The sequence below is a fragment of the Eupeodes corollae genome, chromosome 2, assembly GCF_945859685.1.
Source record: "Eupeodes corollae chromosome 2, idEupCoro1.1, whole genome shotgun sequence".
NCBI classification, from domain to species: Eukaryota; Metazoa; Arthropoda; class Insecta; order Diptera; family Syrphidae; genus Eupeodes; species Eupeodes corollae.
Genome location: NC_079148.1, coordinates 45,375,489 through 45,395,914, shown reverse-complemented (window position 1 = coordinate 45,395,914; position 20,426 = coordinate 45,375,489). Strand labels below are relative to the sequence as shown.

Below are 20,426 nucleotides of genomic sequence, written 5' to 3'. Positions count from 1 at the left end.
AATGTTTTTGAATACATTTAGTTTGGGCGAATGGACAGTAAGAAATTGAATTTTAGAAAGCGATGATTCTGGAATTCCTCTACAGACAGAAAAGTCAAGAAAAAAAGTATCCATGATTAATATTTAAAAAAAAGACCATGTCAAAGATTTTTTAACCGGACTACCTAAACTTGAATCACATTATTGCAGACAAAAAACAGACAAACAGTGTTTAGATTTTAACTACACAGCTTTTAAAGATATTTATAGGATTTATGAACAGTTTGTGAAGGATAAAAACATACCACGAAATGAAGAATCATCGTACTTGTCCTTTTTGAAGATAACACATTCATTAAATATTGGTTTATATAAACCTAAAAAGGATCAGTGTGATTTGTGCTTTAGTTATAAGAACGGCAACATTGACGAAGCCACATACAATCAACACGTTAATAATAAAAATAAAGCACGGTTGGAAAAAGAAACTGACAAAGATAAAGCTTTAAAAAATGAAATAAATGCGTATACTTTGGACGTCCAGGCTGTTCAATCAGTGCCTTTCATAGCTGCATCAGCAACATACTTCAAGCAAAAGCTTGCTGAACATCAATTTACATTTTTCAATTTGAAAACATCGGAAGTTTATTGCTACGTATGGCACGAAGGAGAAGGTGGTATGGACTCTAATGTTTTTGCTTCCTGTGTTTCTCATGTTTTAGAAAATTACTGTGATCTCACTATCCCAACAGTTCTGTTTAGCGATGGTTGTAGCGCACAAAATCGAAATGTCAATTTATCTAACCTTCTACAATTTGTTGCGATAAAGTATAATACGACTATTTATCAAAAGTATTTGACTGTTGGACATACCCAGATGGAATGTGATTCTGTCCACTCAACAATCTAAAGAAAAAAAAAGGCCAAGGAAATGTACGTTCCTGCAGATTTTGTTCGAATCATTGCAGAAGCTAGAACGTTTCCAGAACCTTATAAAGTGACGTACTTAGATCATTCTTTCTTTAAAAACTTTTCGAAAATAAATTATTATAAATCCATTAGACAAGGAATCAAATCAGGTGATCCAAAAGTCACAGATCTTAAATGTGTTAAATGTATTTTAAACTTGACTTTGACAATGATTGGACATTATCACCGCAAAGGAAACCAAAAATAAATATTTCAAAAATTATTTTAAAATCTCTATATGAAACCTCAATACCTTTGCCGATAAAAAATATAAGGACTTACAGAGTTTGAAGAAAATAATTCCAAAAGACTACCACAGGTTTTATGATAATCTAAAATTTAATTCTGAAAAAGAATAGAATTATTTTTAGTTTTTAAGTTAAATGAATTTGATTTTTTTCATCATCACTCTCTTTATAAAAGTGTTATATTTAAAAATAAGCTTAATACATGAATTAAATAAACATATTTTTGTTAAATCTCTTTTTTATTTCAACTATTTGTGTGCATTGAATATGCAGCGGCAATCATTCAAAGGTATTTCAAATAAAAGCAATAACTTCGTATCTGCATATTGCACATCAAATCATAAGTGATGGAAACTCGAATGTAGCAAAAAAGGCTGGAAAACATTATTATTACATTCAAACGAGATTGAATACTTGCAATCATTAACAGTTGGGGAATATAAATGAAATAAATATAATGTTTCGATGTTATGTTCCATTAAAGGAAACTAACCATATTTTTTAATTTCTGAAAAATTTTTGTTTTGTAGATACGTGGTTAAGGCAGAAAGGGGACGCTCTGTCTATCAACTCCTACTCTCACCTCCCCGTGGGGAACATCGGGTGCCTAGTACCTCAACTGGAGATTGGGTTCCAACCCCAGTGGAAAGTTGGTGGGGGCAGCAAACGAGAGAGGTGGGGAGAGGTGTTTCCACTAAGGCACATATCCTTATCCAGACGGCAGCGGAGGGATTCCCGAGATGGAATCAACGGTGGCGTCTACAGTTCCAAGAAGGTTGAACTACTTAGTGAACACCTTATAGGTCTTCTTCGACGTATTCGGAGCCCAGGCCTATAAGGAGCGGTTTTATCCAGCTCCCCATTCTTGGAGTTATACTTAGGATCTGTCCCTCCAGGTTTTGGTTGTGCCGTCGGGGTGACTTCCTGGCCACGTAAAAACTACATAGTTGCGATGCACCAACAAGACTCGGATATGCACGGATTTACAGTTGACAACCTACGCAAACGAATTAAGGACAACGAACTTCGGATATGCACGTGGAATGTTAGGTCCCTTAACTGACCACGTGCGCCCGAAGAATTAGCGGAGGCCCTAGACTGCTATAAAGCACACAACACCGCCATCCAAAAGTGGTTGAAAAATTGCGATATTTACTATGGTGACTGCTACCACGAAAACCAACAGCACTTATTTGGATGCGGCTTTGTCATTGGAGCCAGACTTAGGCAAGAAGTCTTGAGCTATAGGTGTATCAATGAGCACTTCATGACCATACGAATCAAGGCTAAATTCGACAACAATAGCCTGATATGCGCGCACGCCCCCACAGAAGAGAAAGACGACAACACCAAAGATATGTTCTTCGAGCTCTTAGACAAAACATATGAGCAGTGTCCTAGCTACGATATTAAAATTGTCCTGGGCGATTTTGCTCCATAAAGGTTGGAAACAACTTAACAGAACCTTTCGATTTCAAAAAAGGTTTTAGACAAGGCGAATAAAGAAAGAATAGTGCAGAGCTCACACGTCAACACTAGAGGCACTTTCTTTCAAAAATCTGTCCAATTACTTGTATATGCTGATGACATTGAGATAATCGGAAGAACTCAGCGTGATGTCAATGGGGTCTTGTGAGTATTGAGGCAGAGGCGGCAAAAATGGGTTTAACGGTAAATGAGGGAAAATAAAGTACATGCTGTCGTCAAGAAAGGACATACAACACCGACGTCTTGGTCAAAACGTCAACATCGACAGACGTAACTTTGAGGTAGTCAAGGATTTCGTCCACCTAGGCTCCGCCGTAAACGCAGAAAACAACACCAGTTGAGATCAAACGCAGAATAACTCTTGCTAACCGCTGTTTCTTTGGACTAAGAAAGCAATTGAGTGGTAAAGTCCTCTATCGAGGGACCAAAGTGTTTCTATATAAGACCCTTATCAGCCCCGTCCTGCTATACGGTGCAAAAGCATTGACTATGGCAAAAGCGAATGAAAGCACCTTGGGTCGGTTCGAGAGAAAAGTTCTTCGTGTGATCTACGGTCCCGTATGCATCGAAGGGAAATGAATTAGAAGATATAACGACGAGCTTTACGGGCTGTACAGCGACGTAGACTTAGCCAGAAGGGTAAAAGTCCAACGGCTAAGATGACTGGATCACGTAGAGCGCATGGAAACCAATGCTCCAGCCCGGAAAGTCTTCGAATCCACACCCACAGGACAGTGAAGCAGAGGAAGATCGCGGATTCGGTGGCGCACACAAGTGGAAAGTGACCTCACCCAACTTGGAGCGTGAAACTGGAGACATCTAGCTAGGGATCGACCTAGATGAAGAAGTTTGTTGGGTGAGGCCCTAGGTCACACAGGACTGTAGCACCACCTTAAGTAAGTAAGTAACTGGTCACTATGCTTATTCGATAGTGACGTTGACGCCAGCGTTGATATGAACACAAGTTTGATTCTCCAGGGGACCTAAGGAAAACGCATGGTTCGATGCGAGCTGTGAAGAGGTTATTAGGGTCAAGAAGGTAAGTCTCCGTTGTTTTAAAGCCAATCTAACTGAGAAAACAGGAATAAGTGCAAACAAAACAGGCAGGCCTGCAACGCCCATATTACGGCAAAAAATACTGCAATGTCCCAAGGGCAGTACAAATTGTCATTTATAAAAAATATGAGGAATTTTTCCTCTTCCTCGGTTCCTACGCTCGTTGTCAATGACACTCCATTTGTGAGCTCTTTAGAGAAAGCTAATCTCTTTGCTAGGCAGTTCGCCACCAATTCAACGCTGCCAGTGAGTGTTATGACTCCGCCTGTACTTAAGCGAGTTAGTGATTCTATTGGGCAAATATTTTTTTTGCACTCTTACGGTAGCGAGAGTCCTAAAAGATCTTAACATACATAAATCCGCTGGTCCGGATTGTATCCTCGCTATTGTTCTGAAGAGGTTGTCTTCAACGCTGGTTAACCCACTGCGTAAGCTTTTTCATCTGTCCTACTCCTCAGATCTCGGTCCGAGCGGAGGTTTTAAAACCGCATTTGTGCAGCCTATTCCCAAAGAAGGCGAATCTTCCTCAGCATCTAAATACCGATCAATTGCACTTACGTCCCTTCTTTCCAAGGTCATGGAAACGCTGATTAATCAGCTCAAGAAATATCTCGAAGATCGAAAGCTTCTTAATGACATGGTTCATCTCACCGAACAGTGAAGCAAATTTTAACATCGTTTTGGAGAAAGTAAGATTATTAGACTTGATATTTCAAAAGCATTTGATAGGGTTTGGCATCAGGCTCTCTTATCGAAAATGCGTGTTTTCGGTTTTCACGAATCCCCCCTTCATTGGATTAGCAATTACATTTCGAATCGTTCAATACAAGTTGTATTGGATGGATTCAAGTCTGAAAACCACAAAATAAATGCTGGTGTGCCCCAGGGTTCTGTTCTATCTCCAACTTCTAATCCAATGCATTGTTTCGCTGACGATAGTACTCTTAGGTTGTCATTTTCGTTTTTATATCATTATTTATTATCTGTGGTAGTATTATCCTCTTGAGTGTGCGCTTATTATTAAAAAAAAAGAGTACCATCGAGATTTGCGCAAATAAATCTTGCCCAAATTACGAGCAAGTTAAACAATCTAGTATTTTTTAAACAAAATAAATAAATGGATCGAAGTCAAATTGTCCAATATTAATTGACTCTAATCAAAAAGTTCTCAATATGGAAAGTAATTCCCCCAGAGTAAGTCACTGTGAGTAGATTCACAGAGGTGTATTAATATTTATCTGAAGGAAACGGTTTAAAATTAACTTCTACTTAGAACCGTTATGGAACTATATTCAAATCAATCACAAAATCCTAAGAGTATGCTACGGATAGATTCAAATGTTATTTTGGAATCTATCCTTAATGGCTGAAGCACAAAACACGCAGCTTCGGCTTCTTCTGCGTTACGTTAGGCCTGCTTCGAGGTTGCTTTGATTGAGACTTCCAATTCCAGTATGACATTTCTAAAATGGCGCTTCTGTCATTAGCAGCTATTATTTTTTCTTATACTAAAAATAAGAGTTTTTAAATCGAAAAAATTAAATTTATATCGGTAGAAGCTTACACAACCTATAATTACCAATGGGAATCCCTCAAAAAGCAAATGTATTTTGTTTGTTGACTTTTTAACAGCTGTTGAGCTGTCAGACAAAACAAATGTTCAGCAAATTTGAACTAGAACTTGCGTTTGGAGTCACATTACGTAACATTACGTTATTTCCTTACGATTGTCAAATGAAACGTGAGGTTGAAGCTTTATTGTGATAGCATGCATTGAATTCCTATGGCTATGAACTCGTAAACGTCAGGCAAAGCCGAAGCGTGTTTGTGTTTCACCCATACATTATTTATCTAAGTCCTAATTGACATGATAAAAGAAGTTTTTTTACTTGACCCTTTGCGGAAGACACGTCTCAGTAGAATTTGGTTCTACGTTATGTCGAAGTTAGCAGATATCCGTGGATTAAGAATAAGTTCCGCATTTTAGTTATTATCCTGTAGTACCCGTGGTGTAATAGTTAGTGCGTAGGTCTGTCATGGTAGAGGTCTTTGGTTCAATCCCTGCCTGTGTCATCTAAGTTCTTTCACAGCTACTGCAAGAATTGAGAAAATAGAATAGTAGTTCTTATCATGAAAATTTATTTCTCAAATTAGCCGTTCGGATTCGGTTTAACCTGTAGGTGCCCTATTTCTCTACAAAGATTACTCCCACTGTGGAATGGAGTTGTAAGTCTCTAGGCCCTAGTTCTCAACGGAGTGTTGAGCCACCTAATTTATTTATTTATTTTGATGCGTCCTGAGACACATGACTATCTACATATATTAATAACAATAAGTTATTCACCATTGCCATATTAACCACCTTATAGAAAATTTAGGCCCGTTTTAAATTTCAAGGTTTTGGCTTCTTATTTTGGTTATCTAGGTTTGACGGATTTTCCAAATAAGTTCCAAAACATTCTAGGTCAAAATAACTAAGAAAAATTCTCGGAATTTTAAGTATTCCCGGGCAAATAGTTACCGTGTTGCAAAAGAAAAAGGTTTGAATAAAAAAAGGTTAGTATTGTCTGAGCACATTTTTTATACAAAATCGTATTATTTTGTTTGTTTTTTTTTTTTCCAAGAAGAAAGATTTAAATTTATGAAATTTTAAAAGAGAAAAAAATTGTTTTAAAAAAAAACACAATAATTAAATAACAATATCAAATGTAACGAGTTATAGAGCTGTGTCAATCGTTCATTTAAATCGTTAATTTTTCCAATCGTTTCTGGTTTTCTGTTTCATTTTGGTAACGGATAATTGGAAAAACTTGTTGTTTTATACATATATTCTTTTTTTTTTTATTGTGATCTTATGAAGATGTTGGCACTAGAAATATATAAATGCCATAAAACAAACTGTATAATAAATATATGTATTACAAATTATAACTTTCTTTTTTCGAATATAGGTTACAAACTTAAATAGATCCGAGTATAAGAAATAAATTTGTTCGTGATGTTCTTTCCTAATATATTGTTTATTAATTTTCGATTTATCAAACATATCGTTCATATTCGTTTACACGCCAATTTTTAAATTTTCAATCTCTTTATTGAACGATTTAAAAAGAACGAATCAGTTACCATTGACACAGCTCTAACGAGTTATCAGTTATACTAAATCTGGCAGCTCCTCTCAAAAAACCTTTCATCGCTGTTCGAATTTCGAAATTACCCTGTGTATTTTGACGTTTCAACTTTTGTTTATGTTTTGGATTGTATCAAAATTGCATCTTTCTTGATAAACTAAAATTAGTTGTTGATTTTGCGCTCGAACTCTGGAAAATAATGTAAATAATTACAAAGATGTCGTCGACAAGAAACTTCATAAACATATCTAATAAGTATGACCGAGTAATTTTACTGATAGACATGGATTGTTTCTATTGCCAAGTCGAGGAAAAGTTAGATCCGAGTTTGGCGGGAAAGCCTATAGCCGTAGTTCAGTATAATCCCTGGCGAGGTGGAGGGTAATATCAAGGTCAACACTGTTTTGTCCATGTTGTGAAATAGAATTTCTTAAATAACATTGTAGAATAATTGCCGTAAACTATGCGGCCAGAGCCAAAGGGGTCACTCGACACATGCGAGGTGACGAAGCCAAGGAGCAATGTCCTGAAATCGAGCTGGTGAAAGTTCCGAATGTACGTGAAAAGGCAGACTTGTCTAAGTATCGTGACGCAGGTAAGGATGTGGCTAATGTGCTTCAAAAGTTTACCAACCTTCTGGAAAGGGCCAGTGTAGATGAAGCCTACTTGGACATAACAGCGGAAGTCAATAAAAGAATGGAGAACATGAATGCCGTAAGAACCTAGAGTGATTTGAAGTCCTTTGCATTTTATTGAACTTGATTCTTCCAGGGTACATTTTTCCTCCAACCCGAAATTCTGGTGAATACTTTTGCCGTTGGCTATGAAAACATTGGCCTTTATATCAGTGAGATTACCTCTAAGATAAGCAATCCCTGTGACGATGACGAATTCTCTTTGTCCTATGACGTTGACGATACTCCTGCAGTTAGAAAAAGCGATCTACGTTTGCTTATTGGGGCTGCCATATGTAGTGAAATTCGTGCAGCCGTTAAAAGAGAAACGAGCTTTGAATGTTCAGCTGGCATAGCACACAACAAGATTCTGGCCAAATTGGGCTGCGGCATGAATAAACCCAACAAACAGACCATATTACCCCTATCTCAGATAAGCTCCCTTTTCGTTAACCTTCCTGTGGGTAAAATCAAAGGTCTCGGAGGAAAATTCGGTTTCGATGTTTGTGAGCGACTTAAAGTGAAGTATCTTGGGGAATTATTGAACTTTTCCGAAGTAGAACTACAGAGGAAACTAGACGGGAAGAATGGGTAAGTTAGCTCCTGTCAAACTCCTTTCATCAAAGTAAAATTTGGGTTGCCTCTAGATCGTGGTTGTATCTCATGTGCCGGGGAATAGACTTGGAAGCTGTCACTCCTCGTTTCTACTCGAAGAGTATTGGCTGCTGCAAAAAGTTCCCAGGTCGGAACTCAATTACAGGTTTAAAGACGCTGGAACACTGGTTGGGAGAGCTTTCGAAGGAAATAGCCGATCGTCTGGAGAAAGATTTCGATGAGAATAATCGTCGTGCTAAACAAATGGTTGTGGGTTATGTTCAAGAAATCAATACAGAGGATATTTCCAGTTCCAGAAGTGTTCCACTTTCAGCCTATGACCCGGAGTCTATACAAAAAGTTGCACTAGAAGTGCTTAAACGGAATACTGATCAATTTTTTAAGCCCGGCAATGATTTGGCCTTAAATAATGCAATCAAATTTTTGAGCATTAGTGTTGGAAAATTTGAGAGCAATAACGGGTGTAATGAGCAGAATACTCTTCAACAGATGTTTGCCAAACAAAAGAAAAAAGAACCAACTGTTTCATGCCCCAGTGTGGGAGAACAAAATGACCCATCGAGTGATTTGGAACCTAGGATTACTCTTAAGGATGAACAAAACAGGCAGGGACCTGTAAGTAAAACCACTGCTCTCGAAAGAATGTTTGCCAATCAAAAGGCAAAGCCTCCTCGCCCACAAGAATCTTCTACAAATTCCGATAACGATAAAACTTTGCTGAACGAAATACCCCCAACAAAGCCTAGAACAACACCAACAAGTTTTTTCGCAGCTCATTTAAACAAAATTAAACAACAGAAACTAATAGAAAGTCAAAAAGCGACGACAATTATCTCTGAAGAAGATAATAACTTATTTTGCGATGAAGCTTTACCCACATCAGAAGAAAACTCAGTGTCAGCTCAGGGTGAAGAAGAAGCCCAATCTGCATCTTTCTTTGCTGGTGCTGCTCAAATTCATGGAAGTCCGACCAAAGCCCCATCAACATCATTCTTTGCGCGTGCGATCAAATCAGTTTCGCCAGCAGCTGTGATTGAGTCAAGTCCCATCAAACAAGATCCTCCTTCAACATCATTCTTTGCACGTGCCATTAAATCAGTTTCACCAAAAGCTAAGCCCGAGGCCAATCCAAAAACTCTGAAGAGAAAACCTGACTCACCAGAGATATCGTCTACAAATGAAACCACCTCAACCTACCAGACAGAATATGCAGAATTAGCCACACCGGAACTGCGTGATGAGTTCTACATAAAATGTGAAACTTGTGGCAAGAAAATACTATCCGATGAGGAATCCATACAATCACATCAAGATCATCATTTAGCAGAAGAGCTGAGTCGACAACAAAGAGAAGAATATCGCAAAGAAGTTCAGACGAAAATTTCTCAAAGTGCCTCGCAAAAAAAATCTAAAACTCCCACTGTAAATCCGAATGCAGCTAAAAAGGCCAAGCCCAATTCACCAAAAGTTGGAGCAAGTATCGAGAGTATAATGAAATTTATGCAACCTCTCACGCAACCTGATGATATTCCATCTACTTCTGCCCAAGTGAGTTGCGATAAATGTGGTAAAGCTATGCATAGAGATCTTATGCCGGAACATTTAGATTATCACTATGCTAAGGAATTGCAGGTAAGTCTTAATCGTTCGGATATGGTTAAGGTAGTTGTTGGAGGAGGACCTGCCTTAAATAAAAGTATTAAATCACCTGGTGTGCCTAAGAAGACTTCTTCGAGTGCGGTTGCAGCGAACAAGTCAAAACCGATAACACAATTTTTCTCACAGCTTTAAAATATTGTACATATTTTTATAATAATGTTGACAGCTTTAAAGTCTAAAAATACTCAAAAGGTCACAAATGTATCTTAAAATTAAAGTAATAAATGGAATGATTTTTTAAAAAGATTGTTTAATTTAAAATTGCTTTCTAATCATAAAAAACACAAGTGACACGAATTTTGTTTTTTAATATTATAAAAATAAAACCAGACTTCTATTTTTATATCATGTTCATGTTTTTGCTGAAACTATTCACAATAAGTTTTGAACCCATTGGTATCGCAACCAAACTCCGATAAGCACACAAAATCATAGCAGAATATGGTCCAAAAATTATAACTACTCGAAGATAGTTTAATCCATTGCAATGAGGGCCTTGGACCCAACGGAAGCAGAGTTTAATTGCATCCCAACTATAAACGGTTTATCAGTTTCTAAATAGTACTGGAAAATTATCCTAAAAGGCGTTCTGGGAGTTCATTTTTTTGCCTAAAAACACTTCTTCTGAATACTTAAATGAAGATGGGAAAAGTAACCTTTTGCAACATTTTCTTAAGGAAAATTTATTTATTTATTTGTTTAATCTACGAGCTACAGGCTCAACAGATTCAAAAAAGAATAAATACATAAATAGGTATAATTAATTTCTTAAAAATAGATAATGCAAATCAATTTTGAATTTGTTTCTAGGCCATGCTATGTCAATACGACTAATTACTTCGTTGAACTCCTTGACCTTGAAACTTGACTTGACCTTGAAACTGGTTCATTCATTCCAAAATTTGTCCTATGCTTAGGTTGAAAAAGAAGGTATCTCTCACTCAATGGTCTAATCGGGCCATAAATACAAATTAACGAAAGTTTTGGACACTTTATATGGTAACAGAAAATATTTCGCTCAAATATTATATCATGAATAGTTCTTCGAGATTTGAGTGATTTCAGACCCAGAAGATTACGTCGAGCTTGAGAATCTGGACAAAAATTCAAGAGCATTTTACAAAACACAGATTTTGTGAAACGATTCTGAACTTTCTCAATTCCATCCGAAAATGTCTGTTGGAAAGGATTCCATATGACATCAGCATACTCAAGTAAGGATCTAACTAGTGAGATATGTAGAGATGTAAGCGTATAGGGATACGAAAAGTCAGTTGAGTTTCCTTTAATGAAACCAATCACAGAGTTGGCTTTAGCTACAATAGCATCGATTTGCAGAACAAACGTAAACTTGGGATCAATGGAGACACCCAAATCCTTTACTGTAGCAGTTCTCTGAAGAGGGAAACGATCAAGAGAATACGCAAACTCATAAGTTGAAAGTTTCTCAGACACAGTCAATATGTATAAAATCAAAAGAACGTAGGTGATGAGTTCCGCCTCGGTAATTCAAATGTACACAAGATAGCAAATGAGGTGCATCAATTTCAGCGGTTATGAGTTGATGAAGAAATATTAAATCATTATTAACACGCCTTTGATGGAGAGATTGCAATTGAAGAAGCTGAATACGATGTTCATAGGGAGGCAGATCATAAGGATCTTCCCAAGGAAGACAAAGCGAATGAAATTATGTTGAATTGATTCAATACGTTTTCTATAAATTTCGTCATAAGGAGTCCATACTTGCGATGCATATTCAAGATGAGGACGAACATGGCAATTGTACAAAGAAAGACTAACATAGGGATCATTGAACTCCTTTGCCCAGCGTATTATTAAACCAATTATAGAACTTGCCTTATTGACAATAAATTAATGTGATGTGTAAACTCTAAGTTGGAACAGAAATAAACACCTAAATCTTTAAATGTCGAGACGCGACAGAGTTTTTGCTGTGATATACATAATCAAATATACTAGGTTAGGTTAGGTCAGGTTGGAGTGGCTGTCCAGATGTCATTGACACACTTAGACCTCAAGGGTCCATTGTGATACCACTAATGAGGTTACTCATGGGAGAGTAATGAACTTAAACAAACCATTTTGTACTTTTAATGAAGTTAGAGAGACGTTTTGTGTCAATCGTTGCCAGTTTTCTGGTATTATCGAAGAAGGGATTACCGAGAAAGTTATTCCTTCTAATGGAGAGTGCTGGACATGTACATAGAAGGTGTTGGACAGACGCGAGAGATTTAAGAGCGGCTTGGCTGTCTGAGAAGATTCGTATATCCTTGCAAGATATAACGTTTTATCACCAGGATAGTGCTTCTTTAATCGCCATTACTTCTGCCTGGAATACACTACATTGATTGGGAAGTCTATAGGATAGACTGAGATTCAGTTGTTCCGAATAGATACCACTTCCAACTCCGTTATCGGTCTTTGAAGAAGTCTGTATAGAAGTGTACCGCATCGTCTTGCAGGGGTCTCTCTTCTTCCCAGGAGGATCTTGAAGGGATGGACACATGGAAGCTTTTACCGAATACCATTTTTGGGGTGGTATAGTCTAAGCGATCTTGGATAGATCTGAAACTGTCTAGAATAGTAGTATGTCCAGTATTGTTACTGTTTTATTGAGAGGTGGTTCTAAGACTCACACATGAGTTGGCTGCCACCATTTTGGAGAAGATGTCAAGAGGTGTTAGGTTTAAAAGCACTTCCAGTCCCAGTGCTGCGGTTGGTGTTGAGCGAAGTGCTCCTGTGATGCACATACTTGCTGACCGCTGGACTTTGATGAGCTTATTTAGATTTGCCATCATGTCCAGTGCGGTCCACCATACGACAACTCCATAAATGAGTATCGGTCTGATTACCGAAGTGTATAGCCAGTGGGTTATTTTTGGGGAGAAGCCCTATTTTGATTGATCTTTCATCAATATTTTCCTTCCAATTTAGTTTTTTGTCTTAAATGAGGCCTAAATATTTAGCTTGGTCGGAAAAGCTTAATGGCATTCCTTTAATCTTGGGTAGGCTAATCTGAGGTATTTTATATCTTCTCGAAAAGAGTATTAATTCTGTTTTATGTGGATTGATGTCCAAGCCACATTGCTTAGCCCATTTTGTTAGCCTATTTAAGGCATTTTGCAGGAGTTCCGAGAGAACTTGAACTTCCCAGGTACGGATATTGCAACGTCGTCAGCATAGGCAATCACCCTGAAACCCTCTGCTTCCAATGATGTAAGTAGGTCGTTTACTACCATGTTCCATAAAAGAGGCGAAAGGACCCCACCTTGGGGAGTGCCTCGATTCACCGATCTGGTGGTAGTAAAACTTCTCATGCTAGAAGTTATTGTCCTGCTTTTGAGCATGAGACTTATAAGATCTATGAGTGATTTCTCTACTTTCAGCTTATCCATTGCTGTTGTGATCGCCTGGTAACTGACGTTGTTGAAAGCTCCTTCAATATCAAGGAACGCTACTAAGTTATATTCTTTGTATTCGAGGTAATATTCAATAATACGTACCAGCGAGTGAAGTGCTGATTCTACTGATGAGCTGTGGAAATGAGACATGGTTTTAAGTTATGTCTGATTAAAATTTCAATCAATCTTTCCAAGGTTCTAAGAAGGAAGGATGATAGGCTGATTGGTCGTAGATCTTAAGGGTTAACGTGGGAGGGTTTCAAATATACTTACGATTCGTTTTTTAGTAAAAGTTATAGTCTTCCATTTTAAAGGGTTGAGAGCAAGGCTATTTTTCCCACACTAAAGTGTGAAACTATCAATGTCGGTTTGCAAAAGGATACGATCATGGGTGGACTTTATAATCTTAAAAATTTTCATGTCATCAGCAAAAATGAGAACTTCAATTGAACGTAGATATGACGGTACATCGTAAATGGACAGGATGAACAGAAAAGGCCCAAGGTGGCTTTCCTGGGGAACACCAGATTGAGCAACAAGAGGTTCTGAAAGACAATTTCTAAATTTTACCTCATAGGATCTGTTTTCAAGGTATAATTTAATCCAATCTAAGAAAAATGGTGGAAAACTAAAAGCTTTGAGTTTAAATAAAATAAAAAATAATTCCGTGGCTTAGTTGGTCAAAAGCTTTAAAAAAGTCAGTGTACACACAGTCAACTTCATAACCCTTGATCTAAAGCGTTTGAACATATGTTTGAGAATGTGAGGAGTTTAGTAAGGGTTGATCTTTTTTTCACAAAACCATGTTGCTGGTTGCAAATGAGATTTTTACTAAAAAATGCTACACTTTCACAAACAACTTGTTGAAACAATTTAGGAATGCAAGAAAGCTTTGCAATGGACCTGTAGTTTGTTATATCCGCCCTGTTACCTTTCTTGAAAGTTGGTGTTAGATATAACTTCTTTCATATACTGGGAAATTTTCTCTTGACATTAAGTTTAAGACAGTTAACCAAACACTAGTTTGATAATTGATCGAGGTCTATTTGGAGATTAAAGCAATCATAAATGGAATTCACTTTTAAAAATACTTTATGTTTTTGCAAATATCATCGATAAAGATTATAAATAAAAGTGGGCCAAGATGACTGCCCTGGGGAACTCCTGAAGTACATGTAATACATTTCGAGGTTTGATTGTCAACTTTTACTTTTTGTACCCTATCAGTTAAGAAAGATGAAATCCATTTAAGGAGGTTAGAGTGAATCCCAAAGTTATGAAGCTTACGAAGCAGTATGTTGTGTCATACAGAATCAAATGCCTTACTAAAATCCGTGTAGATAGCGTCTACCCGCCCGATATAAACCCATGCTGGACATCACTTACATGTTCTTTTACGACAAAATCCAGTTTGGTCTTTACTAAACTTTCGAGCAATTTAGGAATTGTGGGAAGCTTACAAATGCCTCTGCAATTTTCAACATTATTTTTCACCAGACTATTAAACTGGGATCAGAAAAGAAAATTTTCATTCGTCCAATAATATTCCGGACGATAAAAATAAGTTGAATATAATTTGCAATGGAAAGCATACAGAACTAGAGCATTTTTTTAAGACAAGAGCAGGAATGCCATCGGCACCAGGAATGTGATTGGGTTTAAGATTTTGAAGACCATTTAATACTTCAGATAATTCTTAATGTATTGATCCAATATCTATTTTAGGGGTAATATCTGAAAGAAAATCGAAGTTTTCTCGTGAAGTTGAGTAAACTGATTCAAAAAATTGAGCAAAAAGATCAAGAGTTTTATTAATGTTAGTAGAATTATCCCTTCTAAAATTCATTGTAGTTGGAATGCCAGTTGATTTCCTTTTAGAATTAATAAAACTCCCAAATATGTCCTGATTTGTTATTTTATGCTTTTGAAGCACGATTCATACGCTAAATTATATGTCTTTTGTTTGTTTATCACTCAGCATGGTTAGGTTAGGTTAGGTTAGGTTATAGTGGCTGTCCAAGATGGAAACGGACACACTTAGGCCAGTTTAATGGCCCATTGTGATACCACATGAATCTTCAGGCTTCCTCCTAAGCTCAATGGAACCAGTTAGAGTCCCTTACGAAACGTGAGAGGCTGATTACACTGATATGGTTTAGATCGTTTAGATCGTTAAAGAAGAATTCTCCTAGGTAATTCTTGCGTTTTCGAGCTAGAGCAGGGCATGTGCAGAGAAGATGAAGAACCGTTTCTTTCTCGTCCATACAGCTTCTGCAAAAGTCATTTGAGAATACGCCTAGTCTCATGGCGTGCTTTCCTATTAGACAGTGTCCGGTTATGACACCTATTATGGAGCTTATATGCGATCTGCTTAGAGAGAGCAAGCACCTTGAACGTTTTAAATCCAGTGTTTGCCAGATGTTTTTTGTGACTTGACACGTGGTGATGTTGTTCCACCTGGTTCCAGCCCTCCTCACAGCGTCTTGCATTAGCAGCAGTTTACAAGTAGCGATTGGTATGCCAGTACTTGCCAAACGTGGTAGGATGGGCTGTACTGTACCGTTCCTGGCGAGTTCATCTGCCTTACAGTTAACTGGAATGTCTCTATGGCCCGGCACCCAGCAAAGGTGAATATTAAACTGCTGCACCATCTCCATTAGAGATGCTCGACAGTTATGGACTGTTATAGAGTTTGTAGAGACAGAGTCCAGAGATTTGATAGCGGCCTGGCTGTCGGAGAAACTACGTATATCAGATGTTGATATCACGTTTTCTTTGAGCCAAGACAAGACTTCCTTAATCGCCAAAAGTTCCGGAAGGCGGAATGAGAGACTTAATTTCAGTCGTTCAGAGTACACACCACCACCAACCTCTCTTTGGTTTTTGAGCCATCTGTGTAAAAATGGATTGACTCATCCTCCAAGAGTGTCCTATCCTCCCAAAAAGATCTGGTAGGTATAGAAATCTGGAAATTCCTGTCGAATTGTAGTTGGGGGATGGTGTAGTCTGTGTGCTTTGGAATTGATTCTAAGTATACCTTAGAATTACGGAGTGGCCAATGTCGTTGTTAGTCCACTGCGACGAAGCATTGAGGCGAATAGCAGAGCTTGCAGCTATTTGTTTATTAAATATGTCAAGAGGTGTAAGGTAGAGCAAGGTGTCCAGTGCCGCAGACGGGGTCGTGCGAAGCGATCCGCTTATACGTAGGCAGGCTGAACGTTGGACTTTATTTAACTTATCCCTGTTTATACCTTTCTCTAAAGCAGTCCACCATACTGCCACACCGTACGTTAAAATCGGTCTGTATAGCCAATGCGTTATTCTGGGCTGTAAACCCCATTTATTACCAATAGCTTTTTTGCAAGAAAAGAGAGCTACAGTAGCTTTTTTGACTCTTTCCTGTACGTTGCGTTTCCAATTTAGTTTTTTGTCTAAGACAAGACCTAGGTATTTAGCCTCGTCTGAGAATTTTAATTGGATTCCTTTAATATAAGGAGGGTTGACAAATGGAATTTTGTATCTCCTCGAAAATAAGACCAGATCGGTTTTGTGTGGGTTAACACCCAGTCCACATCGATCAGCCCAAAGTATTAGTCTGTCTAAGGCATTTTGTAAGAGTAGTTAGAGTAGTCAGCATAGTTGATTGATTGTTTCTTAAAAATTTAAACTAGTTTCTCTTGTTTGATAAAAATTGTATTTACTTAAAATAACTTAAAATGTAAACTAAGACATTAAAATAAATTAAAAAATGCGGCTTAATACAAGCCATACTGATAAGCTAAATACTGCAGCACTCCTTTGGATTAATGAGACATTTTATTTTTGGGATTAGTCACAGCCACGCTTCCAACTCTCCGTTCATCGTAAACTGGCACAGGTATTCCATCCTTCATACCTATCGTTGTCAAAGCAGAGAATTGTCCTGCTGAACCTTCTTCGACTTTATGACCAACATGTTGCAAGTATTTTAATGTAGCCTTTTAAAAATCAAGTGTTAATATTTTTGATCAATATTTTTGTTTTTTCAGATAAGAAAATCATACCTCATTAAAATTTTTCTCATAAGTGATCACCATCGGAGCTAATTGATGATGAACCCGTTTTTCTTGAACAGAATCATTGATGTCTTGATCCAAAACAAGATATCTAAGAATTGCTTGGGCGACTGATGTTGTTATCATGGATCCACCAGCACTTCCAATTAACATTCGAACATCACCATTTTTGTCTAAAATAATAGCGGGGCACATTGAAGACAATGGACGTTTTTTGGGCTTGATAAAATTAGCTGGGGATGCTGGAATATTATATGAATTGAATGTGCCCGGTGTTGAGAAATCATCCATTTCATCGTTTATAATAATTCCAGTTCGTTTCGAACGTACCTTGCCACCAAAACTAAGAGAAATATTGTATAATTCATTTATAAAGAAAAGATCTCACAAATTAACTTACTATCGATTAACGGTGCTAGTAACTGTTATAGCATTGCCCTCAAAATCTACCACAGCCATGTTTGCAGTTCCATGGTCATCATTGTTAGCAAATTCCGCTCCATAATATTCATAGTTTTCAAAAGTCTTATCGTTGAATATAAGCTTTCGAAGTTCCTCTGCAAACTTAGGATCAGTGATTTGATTGAATACAGGTTCAATTTCCGGTTCGAAATGCATATCTCCAAGTTTAGTTCGTTGACCGTAGGCATGTTTGAAGCTCTCAACCACTTGATGCCAATAGAGTGATTCGTTTTTATGATCATATCCCTTGACTATGTTCATTATCATTCCCAAAACAGCACCACTACTTGGCAATGGGGTTGTGTACATGGTGTACTCACTAGATAAGTCAACTACTACTGGTGGATCCCAGGTAACACTTTGGGAGAAATAAAAATAACTTTCGAGGTGAGTTTTACACATTGTTAAAGAAAAATAAAACACTTACTTATATTGGAGTAAATCTTCCTCAGTAATAATACCGCCTAATTCTTTCATATCCTCAACGAACATTTTTCCAATTTCTCCACCTTCATAAATTGTACTCATTCCCTTATCGGCAATTATTTCGAGAGTCTCAGCAAGTTTTGGACGTTTCATGATATCTCCAGTTTTCCAGATACCACCAGTTTTTGGATTAACAAACACTTCAGCCATTGAGGGTTCATTAATTATTCGTTCTTCATGTTGCTTAAGCGCATTGTGTAGATAGATTGAAACAACATGCCCATTTCGGGCAAGATTGATAGTTGGTGGAAATAGTTGTTTCCACGGAAGTTTTCCATATTTTTGATGAAGTTTCCAATAACCTAAAATTTCACCTGGAACAGCACCTGCAATAGCACCTATAGAAAATACAAAGACATTAAAACATGCGTTAGTTTAGAAATAAAAGGAATAAGTTCCAATTTAAGTATAAATGCCTGTGTTTAAGTACTTAAGTCTACATGTTTATATTTAAATCAATTAAATAAGGCAAGTTTATTTTATCTCTTATACGGAAACGCGTGTATTGTTACCGATAACAATTTTAAGTATCGAGCAACATAATCGCAGACAAGATCAATAAGAGGAATAAAATAGTAAGTTTACGCCATCTGTTGTACAAAGAAAAAGTAATTTAGATAACGATAACAAAACCGGAATAAATTCTATCTTAAATTTAAAGTGAAACAATAACAAGACGGTTTGAAGTATAAACAAAACGTTAAACTTATTTTTTGTGATAAAATCTACAAAGTAAAATTGTATGGCCTCGATTTTAATCTTATTTTATATTGCTTTTGTTTAACAAGTATGGGAAGTCTAATAAAGCTTCTTTAAAATTATATATTTGATAAATATTTGACCTATTTCGACTTTTTAAATTGGATACTTCCAAAAATGGAACGAAGATCCGTTGAATTTTATAAAAGCAAAGTAGCTGACCCGGTAGACGTTGCCTCTCTTTGGTAAGTTTGATTTAATTAATCATAATCTCATTCTTGTAGTACCCATAGCGTGTAGGTTAGTGCGTTGGACTGAGAATCGAATCTCTCGACAATCAAGCTGTACACTGGTATACATTGAAAAGGCCAGACGACATTTTACAATATACGAAGTGCCAGAGGTTTGGCCATGCCAATGCCAACTGCAATATGCAGTTGCGCTGTGTTAGGTTTGGAGAAACCCACAAAGAAGGAGAATGCAAGGTGGGGAATGAGAGGGTTGAGGATTTGACCCTGCTCAAGTGTGTCCTTTGGGGAAACCAAGGGCACCCGGCTAGCTATAGGGGTTGCCCTAAGGTCCAACAAATGAAACAGAAACAGGCCAGTCAAAAAGCCGAAAAAAGTCGACAGGCTCCAACACAAAAATTCGTAGATCCCAAATTTTCCTACGACCAAATGGTGTCAGGGAATGGGAACACGAGACAGGCTCCACCAACGGTTGCCCCAAAGGCCTCTGTGCCTAAGGCACCAGAGGTGCAGCCTGACATTGTAGCCTTGTTGTTGAGCATTCAAGGTCAACTAACAGGACTGCAAAGTCAGATAAAGGAGCAAGGCAAAAGGGTAGATCATCTCTACTCTTTGTTGCCTGGCCTGGGGCAATTTAGACCATAATGTGCGCGCTGCCGGAGACGCGCCTAAAAGTCCTAGCTGTGAATGTAAGTTCACTGATTAGGATTGAACAAAGAGCCAATATGTTCCAATTGTTGACAGACTACAGTCCCGATGTGTTTATGGCTAGCGAAACTAAGCTAAACCACAAACACAAATTGACTCATAAAAATTACAATATCGTAAGAGGAGACCGGCCCCACTCCACTCAAGGGGGCGGTGTAGCTCTCTTTATCCGAAAAGGCATTACTTATAAAGTCATATACAACAATGAATTGCGAAAGCTCAAGACGCTAGAGGTTTGCGTTGTATGCATCTCTCTCTCTCTTAAGGGAAGCGGATGTATATGATTGCGGCTTACTTTGCATCAGAACTCGAGATTGTTTTTAGAGAACTTAAACTGAGCTTGGAAGAAAACTATTTCATCTTGGCCGGGTAGATCATCATGGCCGGTGATTTGAACGCAAAACATGAAGATTGGGGAAATCAACATAATAACCCCAGAGGTAACCATCTTTTTAATTTGATGAATCTTTACAGCGTTGAATATGGCGTCAACCTACTGGCTACTGAAAAGCCATCGTATCGAA

The 20,426-nt window shown here is 37.7% G+C and overlaps 2 protein-coding genes across 3 annotated transcripts in view; one reads left to right on the top strand and one right to left on the bottom strand.

Annotated features, from left to right (window-relative positions):
- Positions 1–6,985: 6,985 nt before the first annotated feature.
- Positions 6,986–10,112, top strand: LOC129947588 (DNA polymerase eta). Its single transcript, XM_056058213.1, has 4 exons — positions 6,986–7,252; positions 7,318–7,585; positions 7,643–8,136; positions 8,193–10,112. Exons 1-4 carry the CDS (start codon positions 7,089–7,091, stop codon positions 9,949–9,951), a joined length of 2,685 nt encoding a protein of 894 aa, XP_055914188.1. The 5' UTR covers positions 6,986–7,088; the 3' UTR covers positions 9,952–10,112.
- Positions 10,113–16,915: 6,803 nt separating this feature from the next.
- The window catches only part of LOC129945989 (scoloptoxin SSD14-like), a 29,984-nt gene continuing 26,473 nt past the window's right edge, over positions 16,916–20,426 (bottom strand). For both annotated transcript variants that reach the window (XM_056055988.1, XM_056055987.1), the window contains exons 4-7: positions 18,189–18,585; positions 17,700–18,119; positions 17,288–17,642; positions 16,916–17,221 (exon numbers count right to left, since the gene is read on the bottom strand). In XM_056055988.1, coding sequence (XP_055911963.1) covers positions 17,048–17,221; positions 17,288–17,642; positions 17,700–18,119; positions 18,189–18,585 — 1,346 coding nt within the window. In that variant the 3' untranslated portion in view covers positions 16,916–17,047. The remainder of the gene's footprint in view (positions 17,222–17,287; positions 17,643–17,699; positions 18,120–18,188; positions 18,586–20,426) is intronic.